Source organism: Pleuronectes platessa, chromosome 13 (genome assembly GCF_947347685.1).
Source record: "Pleuronectes platessa chromosome 13, fPlePla1.1, whole genome shotgun sequence".
Taxonomy (NCBI): domain Eukaryota; kingdom Metazoa; phylum Chordata; class Actinopteri; order Pleuronectiformes; family Pleuronectidae; genus Pleuronectes; species Pleuronectes platessa.
In genome coordinates, this window is record NC_070638.1 from 7,680,001 (window position 1) to 7,704,356 (window position 24,356).

At 42.8% G+C, this 24,356-nt stretch overlaps 1 protein-coding gene across 1 annotated transcript; it reads right to left on the minus strand.

The window, feature by feature from the left end:
* Positions 1–1,027: 1,027 nt before the first annotated feature.
* mmp16b (matrix metallopeptidase 16b (membrane-inserted)) lies at positions 1,028–15,401 on the minus strand. Its single transcript, XM_053438070.1, has 10 exons — positions 15,253–15,401; positions 14,574–14,690; positions 13,176–13,480; positions 9,593–9,754; positions 9,372–9,385; positions 8,899–9,108; positions 8,665–8,803; positions 7,493–7,643; positions 5,568–5,683; positions 1,028–5,042 (listed from the first exon to the last, which is right to left on the minus strand). The coding sequence occupies exons 1-10, from the start codon at positions 15,354–15,356 to the stop codon at positions 4,681–4,683; spliced, it is 1,680 nt and encodes a 559-aa protein (XP_053294045.1). The 5' UTR covers positions 15,357–15,401; the 3' UTR covers positions 1,028–4,680.
* Between the last annotated feature and the right edge of the window lie 8,955 nt (positions 15,402–24,356).

The following is a 24,356-nucleotide window of genomic DNA, read 5'->3' on the forward strand; positions in this document are numbered from 1 at the left end:
TTTTTGGACTTATTTATAGAAATAAGAAATGAAATGAATCCTACCTGAATTTAAACACACATCATTTAGAACAGGGACAATTCCTTCATTTAGACTGCTAATTATGACGCCTAAAAAATTACGTTAATGGACTTTAAACATGTAGTGAAGACTATTTACACCTGATCTTCTCAGTTATTTCCTCATCTAAAAGTCCTCTCCTTCTATAGCACTTCTACATATTTACCATGACCTGCAGGACTGACCCAGTACATGAAGATGCATCACATGTCTCCACTTCCTCCCATTGTTCAAAAAGGAACCTGAAGACAGAGGGGAGCATTGTTTCAGGCTCAGTCTCATGGGACAAAAGGATTTATCTCTAGTTTCCTCATATGAACATGTAACATTTCTTGTCTTTCTAAAAACCACATATTGACCTTCAAGGTTTATTGTGTAAAATGTAGGTAAAAGGGATTTATTGGCAGAAATTGAATATAAAAGAATCCTAGTGATGTTTTCACAGGTGTGTTTCATCTAAATGTCATCTTAACCTTGGAATTTACCCTTTATATTTAAATACTTTTTGCTGCCATGTTTTTTTACAGTAGCCCAAACTGGAAAATCTTAACACCTTTTGAGTTTATATTTCATGTTTGGAAGGGGAGGGGGAGGTGAGGGGTTTTCAGCTGCAACATGCAACTTCACCACTAGATGTCACTAAATTCTACACACTGAACCTTACATTTTGGGGGTCTTTGGTATTTTGACCCTGCTGGAGGAAATGTCCCTTCCCTCATGTGTTGGTCTTTTACCTGCACGCTGAACTTTACCATGACAGCGTTGTTCTTTGCTCTCTCTCATGCAAACCAAGTGAAGAGTGTTTTCAGGGAACATGTGCGTGAGAACACGATACAGGACACTTTCATTATGCACTTGTTTTATTTACAACACACAGCATTTTCTTTATCCATGGATCATGATGGATTAAAAACAAAACTCTCCCAAGCAGACAGTATGACTAGCTGTGTTTTATGTACATCTCCTGTTCACTTCTCAGACACGACGCCTCGCAGTGCATGCCCCACGTGTCCGTGTATAAGATCTCAACTGCAAAATCACTCCTCATTCTTCTGCACCCTTGCCTCTCATGGTGTATCGACCGCGGTCTAATCAGCCCCATCCACTTCCTTTAACGACACTCCAGATTAGCCCTAATGCTTAGCAGCATGAATCAAGGCAAACACAGAAAGCACTGAAGAGTCTGGAGATGGACGGAGGACGGGGGGGTCAGGGGTCGGAGCATCGAGACGTCACACTTACACTTAAGTCCACATTTAAAACGCCGGAAGTGGATTTAAGTATGAAAAGGACCAATGTAAATATGATCTACCTCTCAGTGATGGAAATCAACATTCACACCAGATGAACCGTTTGTTGAGGCGGTAACAGAAGGAGGAGGATTACTCTGTCGCAGTGAGGGGAAAGAAATCATTGCATTTCAAAACAAACTTTATTGACGGCTTCTTGAGATCTGAAGTGCTGAGCACGGAGGAATAAATACAGCAATAAATACAGTACGGACTAAGCCGCCTCTACCTCACCCTCGATGGAGCCATGAGACCCCGGGACCATAAACACACAAACCTACATAAGACGTCACACATGACACCGAGCCAAAGGTTTTGTGTTCCCATCTTAGAGTACAGCGCTCATGGGTCCAATTGATATGCACAGCATCTCAGCACCCTCCTTTTTTTAAATGTTTACTTCCCTTTGAGAATCGCCTGAAGATCGAAGGGGGGGGGGGGTAGACTGGAAGCTAGTTTTATGTCATGGTTGGTAGAAGATGACAGGATGGGATCTGTCAGAGCGTCCAGCAGGAACGCTGTCACTTTATTTAACCACAGGGAGAAAGACTGAACAGTACAATAACGTCCCAATGATCCATCAGTGTGACATCTTCCTTTAACAATGACATGCATTGTCTCTTTTTTTTTAAACGTTTTAGCTTTCTTCACCTAATAAATGATGATGAGAGAAAAAACAACATCGAAGACTTCAAACCACTGATTCTGGTTTGGTCTCTTTTTTTTTATTCAGTTAACTTTTAAAAACTATAACCGATATTTTATATGGTGGCATCGCCTTAAAGCAACCCCATGTAACTTTTTTTTATTTTACCTTAGAATAGCTGCTTCAAAATGACGTCCCACCCCCCTCGCCAATAGGTTACTTAAGTGGGCTGGTATGGTCTCTTGTGACTGATGGTCGCAGCTTAAATTGCAAGAATCAGACCCTGACATTTTAAGAATATTTCCGAACTGTAGATCCGTTGAAAACACTTAGAATTCATTAAAAAACGATTTTTATCTCCAATATTCAGCAAGGATTTTTTCTAAATATCAATAAATCTAAACAGAGTTTGGTGTATTTGTTACAGCGGCAGCTCCTCAGGTTCATGGGTAATATCCACCATTCAGTTGGGTTGCAGTTCATTGAGCTGGACTTCGCACTTTTTTTTTTCTCTAAATGAAAACCACTTACTCACTCCCAACACAAGTTATCCCCACATATGACTGTAGAGGGCGCTGTTGCTCAGTAAAAAGTTACTTAGCGTTGCTTTAATCTCAATGGAAGCTTGTGTCAGATGTCCTGTCGCTGATGTCCGGTGACCATTTTCAAGAAAAGAGAAACAAAAAAAACATGGAGCACCGATATAAAACAAATCATGGCATGAACTCTCACAGACAAGTTATCTGATCTCGTTAAATGTACAGTAGGCAACCAAAGGCAATAACCACACAATAAGTTTCATGGCGATCCAGGCTGTGCGCTGTGTTTATCATAGATTACATGGGGAGGAAAAACAGCTTCTGCTCAGTTCAGCTCCATCTCACCTCAGATATAAAATCGACCATGTTGTCTTTCATTCTTACCTGATAAATTGCTGCGTTAACATATACTCTATGTATGATATATATGCGTAACGTCATATAACATGATATATATGTGTGAAATCAAGAAAAGATTTAGCTAGTTTTGTCTGTAAATATCAGCAATGTTAGAGTATCTATAGATATTTATTAGTAATTCATTAATGTAAGGTAAGTGTAGTTTTAGTATGGTGGTTATTTGCAATTACAGTGCATAAAATACCCTGGTCCAATTATTGATCATGCCACCAAAACCAGTTTTAAGTTTTTTCTTTTCATCCAGAATTCCTTTTCTTTATTAATATTGATTAATTCATCTTATTGTAGAGACTTCTTTTCTTTTTTGTCTTTTTTTAACAATAATTATTTTTGCCTTATAGTTCCTCAAAAACTAGAGTTATTTGTTCAAACTCTGTGAAAAGATGGAGCAACTGAGCAAAAGCACTGGCTGCTGTTAACTAGATATGCAGAGAGGATTTTCTTCTATTATTTAAAAACAGGAAAAACATGGGCACACGTTTCTCTCTCTCCGTTTCCTTTCCTCCTCTTCCTCCCTTTGTCCTGTTTGGTGTGAAGAATCATGTAAACCTACAAAACCTTTTGCAGGGAAATGGAAAACAAAACAAAATGTGGATCAGTGAAGCTGCTTAAGATGCACAGACTGAAACCCGTTTGGAGTATTAGCGTCCAAACGTGGCAGGAAAACAAGGGAAGCAGGATGTTAGCTGTTCAATAACTGACACCAGAGTACAGTACATATATAATGTGGGTAATTAATCTCCCTTTCTAACCTTCGCCGTCTCCCTCACACAGTATTTAACACAGCTTCCAAAAGCAATGGAGCCATCGTGGATCAAAGTGTCCCTAACCACTGGTTGTGAAGTTGCATTGCGGGCACTGGTTGTATTCCTGCTGCGTCGCTCGGCCCTCCGCCACCACAGAAACGGAGAGAGAGAGAGAGAAGGGGAGTTTTAAGCAATCTGTGATTAAGGCAGTCTCATTAATATTGCGGAGAGGTTTTTGGCCCCTGTTTTGGAGACAGACCGCCACAACAGTCTTGAGTTCCCAGCTCTTACTAACGGCTGCTTCCCATCCCCACAGATTACAGAGCAGACGGGCGGATATGAATAGAAATGGCGAAGAAAAGAAAAATTGGAGCATGATGCCACAACGTTCGTTCCGTGGAGGAAAAAATATCCCGTCGAAAAAAAACAACATCGAATCAGTAATCCTCTTTGGAAGAAAAGGTCGTATTTGGTTTGTGTATCAGTCCTCCACACAATAAATAATCTTTTCACCGGGACCCTAAATAAAAAAAAGAAATAAAAAAAAGCACAGCTCAGGGCGATTTAATTAAGAAATGGTAAAGTAGAAGCCTATATCTAATTTGTCCACTGGAGTCGGTGCTAGGGGCTTTTTAAGCGACGTGCAGAAACGAGGATAGACAAAGGTCCCACTTACAGGAGCTTAACTCTGTCTCACTTAATTGAGTTCATTCCAAGATACAGAAAGAAGCAGATACATACATATTAGCTGGACATGGGACATGTGGCTCCCTCACTGTGTTCAGTTGAGTTCTGCTGGCGTTTTGCCTCCTTGCAGCCCGCAAGTTTTTTCCGTACAAGCAATTTTTTTAATCTGCCAACATGGCAATCCTCACGCACTGCACCCTTTACAGTGCCTCCAATTACAGTACTTAGGGCCTCGAGCAATAGCTAGGCCTTTATCAGAGCTTCACATCCCTCCCTATGCAACAGTCAGATCCTCAGACCCACTCCTGCATGGAGCGCTTGCAGTACAGTATGTGGCGCTGCGTGCTCTTCCTCCTGAACTGGAAAACGGTGTAGAGGAGGACCATCATGCACAGCGCCAGGACGCAGGGGATGGCGATGGCCACTGCTTTCTCCGTGCCCCCCACGCTGTCCAGTTTGATGACGACGTCCACGTCGCCGCTGTCGTAGTGGCGCTCCTCCGCCGCCGGGGGGCTCCAGTCCCAGTCGGGCTCTGCGGGGAGGCCGTCGCAGCCCATGAAGTCCCTCAGGATGGACCTTGGGTAGGTGGGCTCCACGCGAAGCATCTGGTTGTTGAACTTCCAATACTCCTTCCCCTTGTAAAAGTAGGTGTAGCCTGGAGAGAGGGATTATGGGACATTATACACATCTCTCAAACAAAGACAGGAAGTGTTTGTTGATGTTTGCGGTTGTAACAACCTCTGATGACTGATATGAACAAGATTTAATCTGGAAAACAAGAGAAATCAACCGGGAAATTAAAATAGCAATAGACAAATTCAAATTTTCTGAGTTAGCCTACATCTTCGACTAAAAAATTGGAAATTTTCTCACCACTATGCAGATGGAGGGGGAAGTGAAGTGTTTCAAAGCCAAATTCAAATTCAAATTCAACCCAGCATCACTTATATCACGTTTTCAGCCTAAATGGTTGCTGTTAACCACCAACTAGTTACTGCTGAAGTTATTTTAGGGTGAACTATCTATATATATTTTTAAATGCCAAACACAACCTCTGAACTATAACTATTTGGTCGAAGAGTTTTATTAAAGATTGATCCTTTGTAAATCATGTAATGATATTTACAGTATCTCCAGTCTCACTGACTAGTTTTTAAATGAGTCCAGTGAGCATATATACCGTTGGCTTTGTCGACAAAAGCCCCCTGTGGAGAGTCAGGTATGCCCTTCCAGATGGTGATGGGTTTGGGATAACCTAGGTCCATGGTCCTCATATCCTCATTGTACCTCCAGTATCTACAACAGGAGAGACAGGGACAACGCAGCTGTCAAAACACAGGTTTGCATGTTTAACACCCCTATCAGACAGTTAATGAGAGTTAAACATTGGTGCATTCAAAAATAGAGCCTGGCCGATGTGGAGTTTTGAGGGGACGATGTCCAGTACCCATACCAGTACTACATATTCTGATAGCGTTAAAAAAAAAATGTTAACGATTCCTAAAATGTTGTCGTCAAACCCTTTATACTTTTTACAATATTTTTATATTAATGTGATGCAGCAAGAAATGAATATCAAAGCTGCATATCTTCATCATATAGGAGGCAAAATGTCACACTTCGTCTCACACACGTACATCTTTGCATAAACCATCATTTCTTTATGTTAGACATAAATTCCCTTATTCCACAGAGAGAAATCATCGTGTCCCGTTGGTCGTGATGTGCAGCAGCAGGTTGAGGGATGACAGTACCATGACCTGGCATTTTGTCAGCTTCACCCACAGGGTCCCCTGACCTCTCTGGATATGATTTATCGTGACAGCTGAACAAACACGTGAGTCACACTGGCACTCCGTCAAACTTCAGGACTCAAAGATAAACAACAGATTCTCTAATGGGCTGTTCTGGAACGGCTTCGCTTCCAACTGCAGGTGAATGACTGCAACCATGAATAATTCAACACATTCACACGCGTTCATACAAACACTTGACAGAAACGGACTCAAAACTCTGAAGTAACATAATCTTCATTACCACTGATGGTCCAGCCCTTGACTTGAATGCTAATAAGCGGAATAGATCTGTTGTTAAAGGAGAAGTATGATGCTTTTTCAGTTTTTTGACCATACTGTACACACACACACACACACACACACACACACACACACACACACACACACACACACACACACACAGGGGTGGTCTATGTCAGGAGTGGCAACCGTAAAAAAAAATGCTGCAAGGCTAAGTAGCGGTCTGGCATAAAGTTCTTATAATACATCTATGGGCACTTCCTGCATGCACTTGAAGTGTGTGACCAATCACAACAGTGGGGGCCAGCCAGCCAATCAGAGTAGACTGGGCTTCATCGCCGGGGGCCTTAAAGAGACAGGAGCTTAAACCAAGCCTTTCAGACAGAGGCTGAAAAGAGGAGCAGCAGCAGTGGATATTGAAATATCACAGTCATGCAGAGTCTTGACGCCCAATATTAGCATAATGCTACCTAGCGGCTTCTCCGGAACACCTCCTAAAAAGCCAGGTAAAACGAGAGCGGAGGCCAATCAGAGAGCACTTGGGAGGAGCCTTCAATGGACAGGAGCTCAAACCCAGGGTTGAGAAGAGGAGCTGCAGCAATGGAGAGTGAGGAAGTGATGTTTTTTCTGAATATCGGAGCATGTAAAGTAATAATCCAAATTAAAATGATGATCCTGAATATTAATATTATATGTCGGAGGTAATCATTGGTTTCAAAGCAGCTTGTTAACGGATTTTCGAGGACGCCAAATTATTCATACCCGAAATTAAAGACGCATACACGTGTAATTATTTTGCATTTCATCGGTAACAGCCCAAGAATCACAAAATGTGTCCAACAAACAAACATTGCATCAGTAAACAGGCAGAGAAGTGGAAGGCACCAACAAATATATAATATTATCATATCTACAAAACCAGATTAGAATGTGCAGTGAAATGACATTTTCTAACCCACATTCAGTTTACTGTGATAAACAAAAGACCTGAATGGTGCTCAAAGTGCTGATTACAGTTCTGGCCCAGTGCTTCACTTCATGACAGCACTAATAATCATTCCTCACAGACCTGTCTCCTTTGAAGAAGTAGGTTTTGGCGACGTCCTCCCACCAGACAGCTGTCTCGATGCTCTGTGTGGGCATGCCGCTCCCGAACAGCGAGATGTCCTGAGGGTACGAAGGCTGGAGAGTTGTGTCCTTGAAGACCCAGAAACGGTTTCCTAAAATACACACAGGCAGCGTCAGGAGGCTCTGGGACAAAGACATTATCATAAAGATGACCTCAAAAATGTCTTCTTTTTTTTTTATGCACTGGCAGCTTCCAGCTCAGTCCAACCTTCTGTGTGGTTTTTTTTTACCGTTTGCATTCACATGATTTCAAAGGTCAGATGTATCACAGTGTTTACAAAATACCTTTGCAGCAGGAAATCTATGCCGTGTTATCTATAATACAATAAACTGCCGGAAGATGCTCTGAAGGAATTGAAGCTATTGTTGCCTTTAATTCAGTTTGATCACAAGTGCCTGAGGCAGAGTGAGGAGAGCTGCTGTGGTGGTGTCCTCCCAGTAAGTAGCTAGACACACACACACACACACACACACACACACACACACACATGCACATGCACACGCGCACATGCACATGCACATGCATGCACAACAAACAGTAAAGTCCCCCTGAGTGAATAAATAAAGCAGGAGGCACTCTGATCCCACTGGGGGACAGATGTCATGTTAATCTGCCTGATGGACGGATGTCTGTACCAGACGTGTACCCGCTCTGTTATCGTAGGGAAGGAAAGAACAACCTCCGGTCACACAGCCTTTATATCGCTTTGTGACTAAATACTACTATACGATTAAAGCGGTCACACTTTCTAAGTCATTAATATTGGAGATACACAATAAAGGATATACAATTTTGTCATTTGACAGTTAGTATACTGTGTCATGAAGGATAAGGGGTGAAAGGGTAATTGGCACAAAGTACTTTTTCAATTTTATTTGTAAATTTAATCTGGGAAGATGTTCATATTCAGTATTTCATACCTAAATGCATTGTGAGTCGGTTAAATGTGTTAAGTGCATTTCACTCCACATATTACAGCCGCATTTACTTGTTAAAGACTTTCTTGGTGCATCGCTGTGGGTCTTGGTGCTGGCTATCGAACAACAGTTTGCTGTAAAACCATTAGCTAGTTAAAAAATCAACATGCAAATAATCCATCTTCTATTAATTACCTTTAAAAAATACGAATTTCCCTTCACTATTTTCATAGACGGCATCAATTTTGGGAGGCAGGCCTTTCCAGAAGGAGTTGATCTGCATGGGGTAACCAGGGACCACCGAGTTATCTCGAACCCTCCAGAACCATTGGTCCTATTCAAAACAGGATAAGGAATCATCAACATCACTATCATCATCATCAGCAGGAGCATCATCATCCTCGTCTTATTCTGATGATCTCCTCTTACCTTGAACACAAAAAGCTCCTGTCGCAGGATGGCCAGGGTGTTGAAGCCTCCATCGCAGATGTTGGGTTTGGAGTTGGGGTTGGAGGGCTTGGCCCCTTGTGGGGGGCGGTGGGGTCTGGCGTGGCGGTCATGCTTGCGGGGGTCCAAGGGAGGGTGGAAGCGAGGCGGCGGGACCGTGGGGGGGGGGCCTGGTAGGCTGCGGTGCTCTGTCTGGTGGACCTAAAGAGACAAACATGATTCAACCTCCTTCCATTAACTTGGTTGTGTCGGTTCCCCGTTGAGATATTAAACCAGTTTAAATAATGAATATTGTATTTATTTTATTCGCTCGCTGTGCTTTTATTTTAATTAATGGGCGAAGTATTAGTATTGGTGTTTGCAGTGGGATAATAAACTTGAAACTTGGGCTCGAAACTTATTATCAGAGATGACTCTTCTGAGCTCTGTTAGCTGACTCATCGTGTTTGGAGAACGAGTATTGGCTGGCCTATTTAACAGATGACAAACGCTTCTTCAATTCTGCCTCATGTCACTGACGCAGCAGCATTTGTAATTGTGATTAAGTTGCTTCAAAGCTTCGGAATATTGGAGCAAGATAATACAGACTTGCTTACTGCAGAAAAGACTTACTTCCACATTATGTCTGAAGTACAGACTAAAGACAGATGGTAGGAAGTATAAAGTGGACAGTTACCGTAGATCTTCTGGATGCCCTGCAGGTCATCTTGAGGTAGTTTGAAGTTCTCTGTGTCCATGTACTGGTAGAAAGGAGCCATGATCGCCGTGGGGTCGTTGGAGTGCTCCAGACCGAGGGCGTGGCCCAGCTCGTGAACCGCAACCAAGAACAGGTCGTTACCTGGAGAGGGGAAGAGGACAAACATGAACAAACACGAGGTGAAGGACAAGACTATGTGTGTGATGGAAACACACGGCTGAATCCTACAATAAGGTACAGAGAATTGCACATTTCTACAAGAACTCTGCATCTTTTGATTATTTTACAATTTCTTTTTTACATTTTCCTGTGGTGCCTCATAAGCTCATGGCTTAATGTGCTGCAGGAGTCAGAGCAAGACATGTTAATAGAAAACACATGTGGGAACAGATGCAGGAAATCCACCTTATCCCAGGTCTCAAGTGATCACTTGATTAGGCAATGATCCGAAATAAATCAGCAAAAATGTCATAATCCTTTAGCCATCAAGTTTACACATGAAAATGTATATCTTTTCTTTGCTTTTATTCATTGTAAACTGAATAGCTAGTGGTTTGCGACTGTATTTCTTCATTTACTTCATGTAATGCCATCTTTTCAAAGTAAAATCATTAAATATGCTGTTGTCATATAAATGGTTGATTAATCAACAAAGAAATAAATCACTTCTTGCAGCTTTGTGGTCAGGAGATAATCTGCATAGAGCTGAAATGGTGCACTGTAGTAAAAGTAAAGATTAGTGAAGGTATTGCCCGAGCGTGAGTACTTTTCTCTCTTTTGCCTCATAAGAGAAGATAAGCCACACGAGCTGCAGCTCACAGAGATCAGAGAGACAGACCCTCACATTGCCGCCCATGGCAAACAAACACACAATCATATGACCACATACGTACCGAACACGTACAGAGGTTAACCCAGCACAAGCCCACACACACACAAACACACACAGTTGGTATAGCTCATCTCACATTCAACCACACACACATATGAAAAAGAGAAAATGTCATGGGCGGTGTCTGTGGTCAGCTCTCAGCTCACAGTGTCAGCCTGGTTTAGAGAGAAGTACAGCATTTACATACAGCCTCTGACTGAAGCTGTCCCGAGGAGATTGTTGCCCTTTAAAACATGATATCCACTCCAGCCAGCGGTGCTGCGCCGACCAACCACTGACCATCCGCAAACAGCCCCGAAAGGTTGCACCTCCCCCTCCCCCATGTCTCTGACACCACCAGCATCTTTCACCTCGCCCGAAATGTCCCGTAAGGACTCCCAGGAGAGAGGCCGGAGCTGCCATTAGCACACATGTCAACATGCAACATTTACAGTTGCACTGCTGTGAAAGTCCATTAAAGGTTGCACCGCCACATAGACGGAGGCAGGGGCTCTTCAGAATCTGCCCCAGCTCTCCACATGGATGAGCATGGGACACTGTGCGAGGTATTTGACTTGTGAGACAAATGACACAGGAGTGTGAGGAGAGGGGAGAGAGGAAGGGGAGCTGATGGGTGGTCAGCATGGTTACCCATAGCAAACACTCATGGGAGAATAGAATGTAAGTGTATGGCGCTAACACACACACACACACACACACACTGTACAATCTGCAATAAGATGCTCTGTTCTATAGATTCTACACTATGGCTACACATCGTATGGCTTATTTCTTCAAAACTTCAAAAAAACCTGATCAGACAATGATTTCCCTGTGAGCTACATGAAACATAACATAACATACGGCAGGATTGTATATATGTTATATATCCATATAACATAATACAATATAACAGTTGTGGCCCAAGGTAACACAACCGACATAATATCACTATGCATATAATTCATAATAATCTAATCCGACATAACCTTCTCTACCTTAATATACGTTAATTTAATACATGCATCTTAACACCACATAATAAATGACATTATACAAGACAAAACTCATGACATAACAGGATCCATAATAAGCTAACCTAATTCAACATATGACACCAATGATAACATAATATAACACAACATGACATAAATCAGAACAAGCCCTTATATAATAACATTAAATTACATTACGCAACAGTAAACAACATAACATATCATAGCATAGCACAACATAAAGTAACACAGCATATAATAACACAATTAAACAATATAGCATAACAGAAAACACCACAATATAACACAGTATAACACAACATAGGGTGAATTCTGTTAATCTGGGACATCTACACTTCAGTCTGTTTATTTCCTGTTCCAACTAAATCTACTCAACAGGACTTTTACTGTAGGTCAACATGGATATCATGTGAATGACATCACATGACCTCGTGGGGGTAATGTCACTGGGATTGAACGACAAGGTCAGTGACAGGATTCTGACCAGATTAATGTTACAGGATACAAATCCGTCATGAAGGAGACAATGTTTTTTTCAGGCATGTCTCAGTTGTCCCACTTTGTCAAACATGATTGATAATGTGGGACAGCCTGCTTTGGGTAATCTGGGTCAGACATTTAAATTCTCAAAATGGGGGAAATATGCATTTTAGGACTTCCTAAGTTAAAAACTAAAAAGAGACCTTTGATAGAATGTTTTAAATGAATTTGACAGTTTTTTGTTTTTAGGCTATATGAATAATTCTAATTTTCATTGAGTAACTTTTTCAAAATGCCTTTTAAAAATGGGTAATATTGAGCTTGACGTGCATAAACCATGTCTCCTCTGGGTGTGATTTCTATTCTTTCTTCTCGTGTGGATAGAAAACATCTTAAGGATTAATCAAAGGTAAAACATGTTGATCAAATGTGTAAAACAGTTATCGCAGCTGGACACAAAATCAAAATTCCCAAAAAAGAAGACACCATACCATAATAACACATATAACAGCAAACAGCATAATACGACATAACACAACACTAAAAGGAAACAACAACACATTCCTTGTTACTGTATCTTCTCTGTTGAATGACTGGTGTTTATCTGCTAGATTCATGAAGGCCTCTTTTGAAGCGCTGCACCGAGCTTCATCAAATTCACTGAAAACCAGAATGGCCACAATCATGTGCCAGTAACCGGTGTCTTAAAATAGCAGGGCTTTCTATCCTGTCATCTGAAGAGCTTATTACACAGAGAGAGAGAGAAAACAACCATTGAAATCCTGACAGATGGGCTGAGGCGTCTTTACAGAGCATCAAAGACATCTCTGCATTTTTTAGCTTTTTGCTGAAACCCGCTCCTACACTGCACCGTGACACCCTCCTCGTCCCTTTGCCCTCCTGCCCGGCCATCTGTTTGTTTCTATTACATGGTTAGCGTCAGTCCATATCTTGGTTTCTCGATGACGGATCTGTTTTTCTGTTTCTCTGATGCTTTCCGCACTCTTTCCAAACCCCCCGGCTGTTTGACTTCACTGTCAACATTCAGCATTTAATTATTTTTCTTCTTCCTTCTCTTTTTACTTATCTTTATCTCCTCCTTTACATCTGTGGTTTCCGTCCCTGTTTCCTCGCTCTTTGTCACTTACTTTACACCACCACCATGTTCACCACTGCACCCATTTCATCCACTTACCATCATGGTTGGGGTTCCCCAGGGTCCAGGGCTCGTCTGAGTCAAAGTGTGTGTCCCCTCCGATGCCTGGGCCGGGGAAGTAGGCGTGTGCGAGGAATCCCCCCTCCCCGTCGAAGGGCGAGCTGTCACCGTGAAAACCCGAAGCGAAGATGATGGTGATGTCCACGTCACGCCTGCCAGCCTCCAGGGCACTGTACGGGACGGCCTCGAAGCGTAAGGGAGTCACACCCTGCCACACGTCAAACGCCCGGCGTATGGCATCATGAGTCTCCCGGGCGCCCACCTTTGGCGTGACATTTTTTATGCTGCAGAAAGAAAAAACAGTTAAAAAAAAAAAATGCCTTGCAAGCTGTAGTTTACACAATGTCCTGTAAATGGTGCAGAACGTTCAAGTGACGAGGAAGTAAAATACACACTGCGTCCACCGTGCACTTTGAGATCCCATTCATTTCAAGTGAACGTTTCCAAAATGAGGAGAACAAGTTGCACTTGACACAACTATTTCAAGCCCGGCAGCTTCCGCTGAACTTTCTAACACGGCAGTCGTTATCAGTCGCTGGCAGGCAGAGAGGAATGGGAAATCTTCTCCCCCCCCTGCACTCATTTCCATGAATAAAGTGCAGTCGGCAGCAGCCCCGGCTCAGCACTGATTGACATTCCATTAGGAAAGGTGGCTCGTCAATTCAAATGCAGGGAGGAAGGAAGGATTTGAATAAATTGACAGTGTTATCGGCTGCTTCTGCTGTAACCTGTCAATTGGCAGCTGTGCCACAGACCCGTTTATCGGTTCTCCTCAGAACCCATTAAAAGCCGCAGCTTAATCAGGCGAGATAAGACGAGAGTTTTGAGTATTGCTGCTGAGATTACGGACAATTTACACTCAGGGTTTTCAAGCAATTTTTTATTAGTTGGGCGAAAAGCCTTCAATCTTCACGCTGCTCAGCTGAAATTGTTTGTTTTGTTCTATGAAAAAAAGAAGAATGAATTCAAGGGGCTTGAGAAAAATGTTTTTTTTTCATTTTGCCAGCGAGCTATTTATACACCGGTGAATAAACATAGTCACACAGCACACATCGGCAGAGTTAAGTGTTAATCTATGTGTTTCTGGATGTGTGACTTTATTTGTGTGTGTGTGTGTGTGTGTGTGCCCCCACATATGTGACGTATCTGCGCAGTCTCTATGACAACACACGGCATGTGATCCCAGGTGTTCAAAGAGGAGAGAGAGGGATATGAGAGAGAGAGAGAGAGAGAGAGAGAAAGACACAGAGAGAGAGAGAGAGAGAGAGAGAGAGAGAGAGACAGAGAGACAGAGAGACAGAGAGAGATCTAAACCTAACAATAAGCGCAGCCAAACTCAATGGGCTGCCGTGACAAGTGCCTCCCCTGTCTCCTCACCTGTAGGTGATGTGTGTCCTCTGCCACTTCTGTCCGGTCAGCGCATACCGCCGCGACCTCGACCTCGAAGCACTTTTGAATTTGTCCGGAACTCCACAGCGAGGCTTATGCATCCAACTTAGGGAAGAAGGGAAGAGAAGAGAACTGATGTTTGCTGTGAAGGAGTCGGAGGGTGAACATCATCACGAGACAACAAACAGCACTGAAGAGAGACCGAGGAGTTCTCTTCCTGACGGGTACCAGACAATCACAGGTGTTGTGCGAAATACTGCTACACTACCAAGTAGCATCTCATTCATTCCACATCAGACTGTCACAAAAACACTCACAACACACACGCACAGTACAGAGGCCAAACACGAATCCTCACCTCAGCGTGATGTCACTGCATCACCATGAAAAATGAGAAGAAGGAGAAGTGTTAGAAACCTTCACCCGAGGTTGTTTCAGGCGAGGTGATGGGGGGTGAAATGAACAGCTCTGTTTCTGCTCGTCACTAATTCACTGAAATATTGATGGATATTGCTTCTGCATTTTAGATGAACGAGTGGAGCATTTGCATTAATGTAACATCAGCAGCCTGGTGGAAGTGCATGTGCATCTCAGCTTGTGTTTGGCACATGCACGACCATGGTGTGTGTGTGTGTGTGTGTGTGTGTGTGTGTGTGTGTGTACTCACTCCTTGGTTTTCTCATCCAGTGTCCCTGTGACATTGAGACCATAGACACGTTGCATGGCAGCGATGGCTGAGTGCAAGGTTTGTGCCGAGCGCAGGACAGACATTCCCGGTTCTGTGCGGGAAAGGTAGCCATACCTCTGTAGCCATCCCTAGTGGCGGGCAGAAGGGGAAAGGATTAGGGCCTTTATACTCTGGCTATTTTAAGATTAAAAAGGAAATAAAAGAAAATCTTAATCTCCTTCTTATTATTAGCTGCAGATATGATCTTGAATCTCCATCATTTTGTGTTTTAATAAGCTTTGGTCCCACATGTAACCATTTCAGCATATTCTAATAACTGTGCTTAGTGCTGGGTGGCAAACACACAGCACAGATCTTCCTCCTCCACAGGGGTACCTTGCTCAAGGGCACCACAACCATAGCTGTGTAATAAGGAGGAAGTATTGTTGGTTACTTTGGATCCCTTCTCCAATAAGTGGTGAATCCAGGGTGGCTGGCAAGATTCCAGCCACAAACCTGGTTCTTTAACCTCTAGTCCTCTGCCAATCCCAGAATGAAAAATCAATATGAGTATTTGGCTATGCATAATTCATACTGCAGCTCACAAGAGGCTGTGAGGTGTCAAACCATCGCTACAATACTTTTTCATTATTACAAGAACCGAGAGAAGGATTCTCTTTGTAGAAATTGCATGTGAATAATCTGTTGTTTGCCCGGAATCATCTATCCTGCAGCGCTCCAGGTTTAAATTAGATTTGCATTTGAATCCCTCAGAGTGACCTTAGTCAGAGTTTGTGTCTTGCGGCTGCCGGTCAGTGGACATGTGCAGGACTCCGGGCCCTCCCTCCTCGTGCCCTCCAAAGCCAGAGTGCAGCCCGGTGCCGGGGCGAGGGGGTGAGCCGGAGCACTTGAACCTGACGCTGAGGGGCCACAAGGTGCCAACGCTTCCAAGCAGCTGTGCACATGCCAAGCAGCTGCCTCCCTATCTCACTGCTATGAGAGATGCTCCAGCTATAACCTGACTAGCTGTCTCCTCTGTCCATCCCTCCCCCCTTCTGGCTCTTCCTCTCCTTCTGCTGAGCTAAACGCCTTGTTTACTCCATCCCTTTTTCCCTCTCTACCGTGTGGGTGTGCGTTTCCTGTTTGTTTGTTCAAGCACGGAGGTAGATTTCTGCGAGCCTGAAAATTAAATAATGATGCATATGTGTGTGTGTGTGTGTGTGTGTGTTTGGGATTGTCGGCCTCAGCATTTAATTTCGTCAAACTGGTGGGAGGGGAGCCTGTGAGGGTGGATTCAACTAATAAGGTGCACAAAAACAGAAAATCCTATTATGCAACTTGTCTGTGTCAATGCTTAATCTTCTCCAACACTAGGATGCTGCCACAGCATGTCAGACTTGATGCTGGCCTGTCACTAAACTATGTCAAGCCACGGCTGCACAATGTTGTATTAAACACACTGAGGGTCTGATTTATCCCAAATGTGCAGCCGGATCTCAGCTCAGCTCCTGCACCGCAGTGTAATAGCCCCAGATGAGCATCCTTCTGTTCCATCGCACCCTACATATGAGGAATGTTCCGTTATTTTCTCGGTGAGCTCGTCCTGTGTCTCCATGTTGTGCTTTAGGGCGATTGTGCACATGGATTAGACGTGGACAGGCCGTGTGTGTTTGTGTGTGTGTGTGTTTTTTTCTCTCGCTCGGATAGATGATGTGCAGGAGATGGAGCTCGGTCATTTGTGATGGAGCATGGGAGGGAAGGGAAGGCCATTTATCTTACCTCAACGCTGAAGTGGTGATCCTCCTCCCCGGACACGGCGCACGAAATCCAAAGCGAGGAAAGCAAGCAGAATGCTGCCGCGTAAAAGCAATCCGATGGTTTTCTTTTACTGGAGGATACTAAGGTCATAATGACCCGTTTTTCCCGAGTGTTTATGAGGAGAAGCCGCCCGTCTGCTCGTGGCTCTTGTGTCAAACGAAAACCATCGGGCGAGCTGTCAAGGCAGATTCCGACGGAATAAAAAAGAGAAGCACCGCGCGTTCTGTTTTTCGTGCCAAAGAAATAAATCCCGACGGCGGCGACAAATGTTCCGATGTCAAGCAGAGATAACGCGGCACGTTAGACGCGCTGGCCTCGCCATCCTTATTTACATCAGGGGCTACATCCATCCAGCGGCATCAATGGCCATGTACAGTACCCAGTCTGCGCAACGTAGAGGCTCCCTCCCGACTCCACGCCTGCGCTTTGATTCCCTCTCACAGCGCAGCATCCTGAGCGCCGCCGTGCACCGTGCACGAGAGATGGAGCAGCGTCGTCCTCCAGAGCTGCTGCCTGTGCACGTTTGACTTTTACTCTGCAAAGCCCGCGGCTCTGTGAAAATGTGAAGCCGCACATGCACGGTCAGATAGAATGACCTGAAATTCCGAGAATAGTAAACAAAGGCCTGATGGGTCCCGGATAATGGCCGGATGCAGCCTGCAGTCATGTGCTGATGAAGATATGAGATAATAGATGAGAAAAAAATGATGATGTGCAATGACTAAATTTAACGTGCACATCGATCACTCAGGTAGCATAGGGATGTGGGGCACCTCATGCAGTGATGCTAAACTTTTTGCCTTTTTGTGGCCCACTTGTAAAACAACAAATGTGGCCTTATTGTTGTAAACATGCAGTGCTCTATCAAGGTGTAGCCCCATGATGGATATGGCCCAAATAGCACAAAACAAGTCTGGGCCACCTTTGGCCCCTTTGTCTTACCTGTGTCCCAGTTCTGGCAAACGGGAGCAGAAGGCCCCAGTACCATCATTCTGTTCTGTATGTGTTGGGCGGATTGCTGTGTTTTGATGTGGGCCAAATCTGGAGCCAAACAATTCTGTTACTGCACAATCAATAATATCATGATGTGGCTTTGTCGGTGTTTGTGTCTCCTGATCTTTTGGTTTTAGTTTAATCAGTCTGTTTATTTATTATATGTGAAGGTGTCCGTGGACATGTAGAGAGGTGCAGCAAAATAAAATATATTATTCTTATAGTTACATAACAAGGGGATTCATATAATCATGTTCATGTTGTTCTATAATATTTCTGTGGCCAACACAATCATTTGGAGCTCTCTCTCGGATTCAGGCTGCTAACAACAACATGCCTGGAGGAATCTAAGCCACAAGATGGCGCTGTTTCACTGAGGAGAAGTGGCCTCCAGCTATTTGCTCGCAACCCTCTGAGGACACAGCAGATCCACCCCACATGAACTAATGAGCTGAGGAATTGATCCGAGTTGGATTTAGTGTGACAGGCAGAAAGGGGCATATGGAGAGAAGTGAAGGTGAAGCTCATCGCAGCATCCACAACACACCTCCCCTTTCAATGTTTACATAAGGTCGTGGATTCAGGGCAGAGAGGTTTGGGTGATTTGTCCTCCGACGTGTGTCTTCAGGGTGCAGCTGGGTGAAATGCATAAGCAATAGATGGTATAGATAAGCGATAAATAACAAAGGAACATTCTCCATCCATCCTTCCATTTTTAAACCATTTATGTGTGCACTGTGAGGAGGCATGAAGGAAACTCTGTGAGGAGCAGTCTCTGTGAGATTTGACTTGTCCAGGGTGTCCTGGGTCCATCCTGTGGTTCTCTGTCAGTGGACAAGCAGCCATCTCTAATGTCTCCTCCGGGGGCAGTGACTCATGACTCTGAAGGTTAAATCCAAGGCCCCCTGCAGAGAATTCTACATTTGAGCTGATTACATCCATGATTTCATTCAATCAGCCGCTTGTAGGAGAGACATCTGGAATAAATTTCATCGGCTTAACTGACGGATTAGTGTTTTTTGTAGTTTCTCCTTCTCATCACTGATTTGAATGAGAGCGGGGTTCCCCCTTTTAAATGAAGAGAACAATGGCTCAAGCTTTGGGAATGCAGACCGTCGACCCGGCTGTAGCACAGTCATCTCCAAACCACCAGAGGGGAACACTATAGTAATCGAAAAACCCAAATAAATCATTGTCCACAGAGCAAATAGCGACACCTACTGGACCGACAAAGCAGAACCAATAATATTTCTTTAAAAACCCAGAAACAGTGAAGGAAAAGCAATAGTTAATAGTAAAAAGAGAACATCTTATACTGGATTTGAGGATTTGATATTCTACTATTTCATAAATCTACTCCACTACAATCCCGATGCTACCTGGCGGATTTCAACCAAGAACCTTCCTGCAGTGAGGTGATACTGATATCAACCCTGTGCTGCTGTTTTTTTACATTTGTTTCAAATGTTCACTCCTCCGTTGATGTTTTCTCTTATTAGTTTATTTTGGCTCTTATAAAGAACTCCCTCCTCTTGATGTGTGAAACATAATTGAACAAAATTGTTATTGAATGAACGCCAGCAACCTTATACCTTTGAAATGTGAACACACAGAACCCTCACGCAATCACCCACATTACTCATCACTGTGAACAAGGTGTTTTTATGTTTTGAAACAGGATGTGACTGGTTGAGGAGTTGAGACAGGGATTCCTATTCAAACAGGTTCATTCATTTACTTCGAGGTGTTTACTGTGTAACTCATCGGGGCTTCCATGGAGACCACATGCTCCGGCAAGTGAACGTGGATCAGAGCCAAAGACCAATGGCCTCATCGGGAAACGGCAAAAAACAGAGAAGTGTGAGACACATGCACACATTTAATCGCTCTACCCAGGGAAGAGAAAACAAAGTGTTTGCATGTGAAGAATTACAAAACAACAAGCAGCTCCTGCGTTCAAATATTTGCCGTTATTATTTCGGTTGAGCTTTAGGAAGTGTTCCCTTCGCGGGGCAGATGGTGAGATACAATATAATCTCAGTGGCTTCTCTAATTAAACCTAATTAATTGGTACTTGACAGTTTGTTCTGAATGCCTGAGGCTTTTCAACTATACCGCTGAAAACAGGATTTACAAAGCTATTAATAAAGCTCTCATGGATTCAGTCACATCTAATCTAGGTCTGATATTATATGCAAGCGACATGGCGGCTCTGAGAGCCTGAAATAGGGCAGAGGTTCACTGGGAGCAGTGGTAGAACAGAACTGAAGATAAATATATGGATCTTTGCAATGTCTTTGCTTTTGGTTTGATTTCAGTTCATCTAGAGAATTAAGAAGTAAATTCATGATATTTGCAACACTACATGTCTTTATTAGTTTATTTTTCCACTATTATTATAAAACACTTGTCTCAATTAGCAAATGATCAGAGTTTTTCAGCTTTACATCTATTTCATATTGCAATACTAAACATTTTTCAAGGAATATTTTCCTGTTGCAATGAAAGGACAGAATGTTAAAAAACACTTCACTTACTATAGTAGTTTCAGCGAGAGAAGCTTTGGACATTCTCTTATATCACAACTTTTTGATATCTTCATTTTGAGTCATCGATGTTTAAGTTTTAGCATTAATCTTTCATTATTATTATTTTGTTTATATAGTTTTTTTATATATATATTAAGATTAAGATTAAGATGCATATACAAATAATATAAATAACTCTTATTTATATATCATATTTTTTTCATATTTTTATTACATTTTCGAGTGACTAATCAATTCATGTCAGTGTTTCAGCTCCACTAAACACCTTCACTGGTTCTGTTTTTGGCAAATTCATTCTCGGGGAAAAACCCAACTGGTGTGATGTCTGTCCGGGTGCGAGCAGCAGATGCTGTGCCTTCCAGTCACCGGTTATCCAATATGATCCCACACCGTTTCCTCTCTGCTCTATAGATGCTCCATATGCAGTGCATGACGGCGAGATAATAATGACAGGGGTGAGGGTGGGGGTGGGGGCTGGTGCGTGCCGGTGTTGCTCGGTCCATCTGGGCTCTGTCATGCAGATCAGACTTCAGCCCTTCAGGATAACAACTCATCTCCCCTCACGTTCACACAACCTTTACGCCTCACTGAACCACCTAATAAGACTCCTCGTGCCTCCACTGGCTCATCAAGCGGCCGCAGAAGTTCTGTCTTATATTGCTTGAATTTACTTGACAGAATGTATACGTCTCAAAAATATGCACCGTATATTGCAACATACTAATTGGGTTCATAATTATTAGAGGCAACTGTGGCTCAGGACGTAGAGCAGGTCGTCCTTTGATCAAAAGGTCGGTGGTTCGATCCCAGTCTCCTCCATTCCGTGTGTTGAAGTGTCCTTGGGGAAGACGAGTGTGCATTATATAAATACAAACCATTTACTGTCATCTCTGAAGATGAAATGGGTGCGTTATGTATTTAACTGCCAGCCGGCAGCTGTCCTCCCTCCTCTCGCTTCTTCACACACTTTCTTCCTTCCTCTCTCTACTTCTTTCTTTTCTTTTTCTCATCCTCTCTCTTTTGAATTCCCAGTGGCCCGGCCATTATTCTGGGTTTGTTTAGCGTTTGTGCTTGGCTGACAGACAGCGGCGGTGTGAGGCTCCCTCTGCTAAACGCTCAGAGTCTCGGGAACGGCCAAGGGCGGTGTTATGAAACCCTGAGTCAACCGGGACGTGTCTCTGTTTCACTGTGGAACATTTCATAACGCAGACATTGGCCAGTGGTGTAGAAATCGGTCGACTGGTGAGGAGTCAGAGCGACTTCTTTCTGTTTCGGCCTATAATGAGCCTCCATGTGGTTCAGAGTGTGGTAAACTTAGGTTTCAACACAAAACCACTATTGAGTGGAATTCCAACACATGAAGCTGAAATCTGCTTTCCGCTGAAATTGAAGCTGCGTCATTTGACCACTCTTGATTCTCTTCATGAGAACTGGACGATTTGAAAGTTGGAAACCTCGCGGTGGAAATAACGTTCTTACTTAATGGAGCTGCATCACTTAACCCCCTGACGTGCTCAAAGGGATAATTCACCCAAAAATAAAAATCCCCTTGTTATCTACGCCCACTATGCCTTTGGGAGTTTCGTGGTTAAACAGCGTTGCGGCCAAATCCAATACAATTGAAATAACTTGCAACCTCAACAGAACCCCTGAAAACTCAATAGTGTTTTGTGGACTCACACACGTCAACCTCAACAGAACCCCTGAAAACTCAATAGTGTTTTGTGGACTCACACACGTCCCCCACCACCTCCATCGGCATAGCAGTGAGTAGATAATGAGGGAATTTTCCTTTTTGGGTGAACTATCCCTTTAAACAACAGAGGGCCAGTTTCCCAGTGACATGCATCACATCCACAGCGCACTGGAACCATCTTGCCGATGTGCTTTCTCATGTGAAATGTTAGCCCCACATTAGGCAATTTCTCCTCAAAGCAAACGCTCATAATTTGGCCCTCACACAATATCCCCTTCCTTCGACAGAACAACCGAAGACGATTTGCTGAGCCATTAAGCCGCGGTAATGAAATAAACACCAGTGTGAAAAATGATTTCTATCACTCCTGTCCCCACAGAGTCTGATCTGTGCACAACAACAAACACATTTAAGCAGCTTGACATCCAATTAGACTCGGCTGAGATCAGAGGGACCCTCTGTCAACAGTCTAGACGTATTGTCCATTCAACCCCTGTATGACACTGATACCAGGGTTGTCTTCCATATGCCCCCGCATCAGCAGCTAACCAACAGAGATGTCACTATGTTGTCTCAGCTTTACTGGGACGGATTCAATGAAACCTTTAAAAAGCTATTTCAGCGGGACACTAACATCAGATTGAGGGTAAAAGAAAGATAAGGCTCCAGATTACTAGGATTGATCAAACTTGATCTCAGATCATTTCTGTGGTGATTTCACACAAATTGAACCTTGCAGAGCAGTTTCTTCAGGCTGTGGCCAAAGTGACAACTCATCACCGAGCAGAAATGTCATTATTAATAACAATAGTATTGACTTTGTTCAATTTAAGTTGGTCAGGGTTTCTGGGGTTCTGGGATTGTGCCAATCACTTATTTGAGTGGCTCACTGGGAGAGCTAAATAGAATGGAGCCATTAAGTTTAATAATGTAGCCGAAACTATTTGTTAAAGGCCAAAAGAGAAACATCTGTTAAACCGATTTGATTAAACTTTCTGATTACAGGAAAAGTGTTTTCTTACTCACAAAGATCAAAAAAGACCCAGTCAGGATCCAGTAAGTCAGCAGCCTACTTAGAAATATATCAGTAGTAGAAGTAAACAAAGGAAGTTTAACACCTTAGAAGCTGTCTCAGATTCATACAATGTTTGTAATTCTCTGCCTTTAAAGAGAGTAAAGGAGTAGGAATAAGAAATCTTGGCGTGACTTTAATCGTGATAATAATCTACTGCATATTGACTGAAGTGAAATATGTTAATGTCGTGCGATGTTTTGGTTATTAGGTGTTTCTGCTTTTTTTCCACTTCTCTTCCTGTACCTGATTTGTGTCACACAATATCACGCAACTCAGCAAGAAGCATTATTTGACTTAGTTCTGCATTTCTCTGCAAAACTGACAGCAACTGGTTTTGGGACCTTTTAAAACTTTACTGTTCTAATGGAAATTATATGTTTCGTTGGTGTGTGACACATTAGAGAATCTACATTATAAGAAGACACACTACATTAACTGTAATAAAATTGCGAAAAAATACACAGTACTGTAGAGTGACAGGAATTTTAATTACAAAAAAGTGGATGTGTGTGTGGCAAATAAAAGCCTAATATTTAATTATTAATATAAAGTTAATGGTCTCTGCTCAGCTCATTGAGTCCTTTATACAAACGTTATTAATTCCACTGTTCCCTGAAAACATACATTTCCATACAACCGTTTGTATTATGATGTTCCTCCTTTGTTGCTATTGAGCTTCATTATTATTATTATTATTATTATTATTATTAGTAGTAGTAGTAGTAGTGGTAATATATAGTTAATTGTCCAATTAAATACAAAGTTTCTCCTTTGTTGCTATTGAGCTTCATTATTATTATTATTATTATTATTAGTAGTAGTAGTAGTAGTAGTGGTGGGGCTATTAGTAATAGTAGTAGCAGTAGTAGTAGTGGTAATATGTAGTTAATTGTCCAATTTAATACAAAGTTTCTCCTTTGTTGCTATTGAGCTGCAAAATAATAATAATAACTCTAATTGATATCATTTTTAT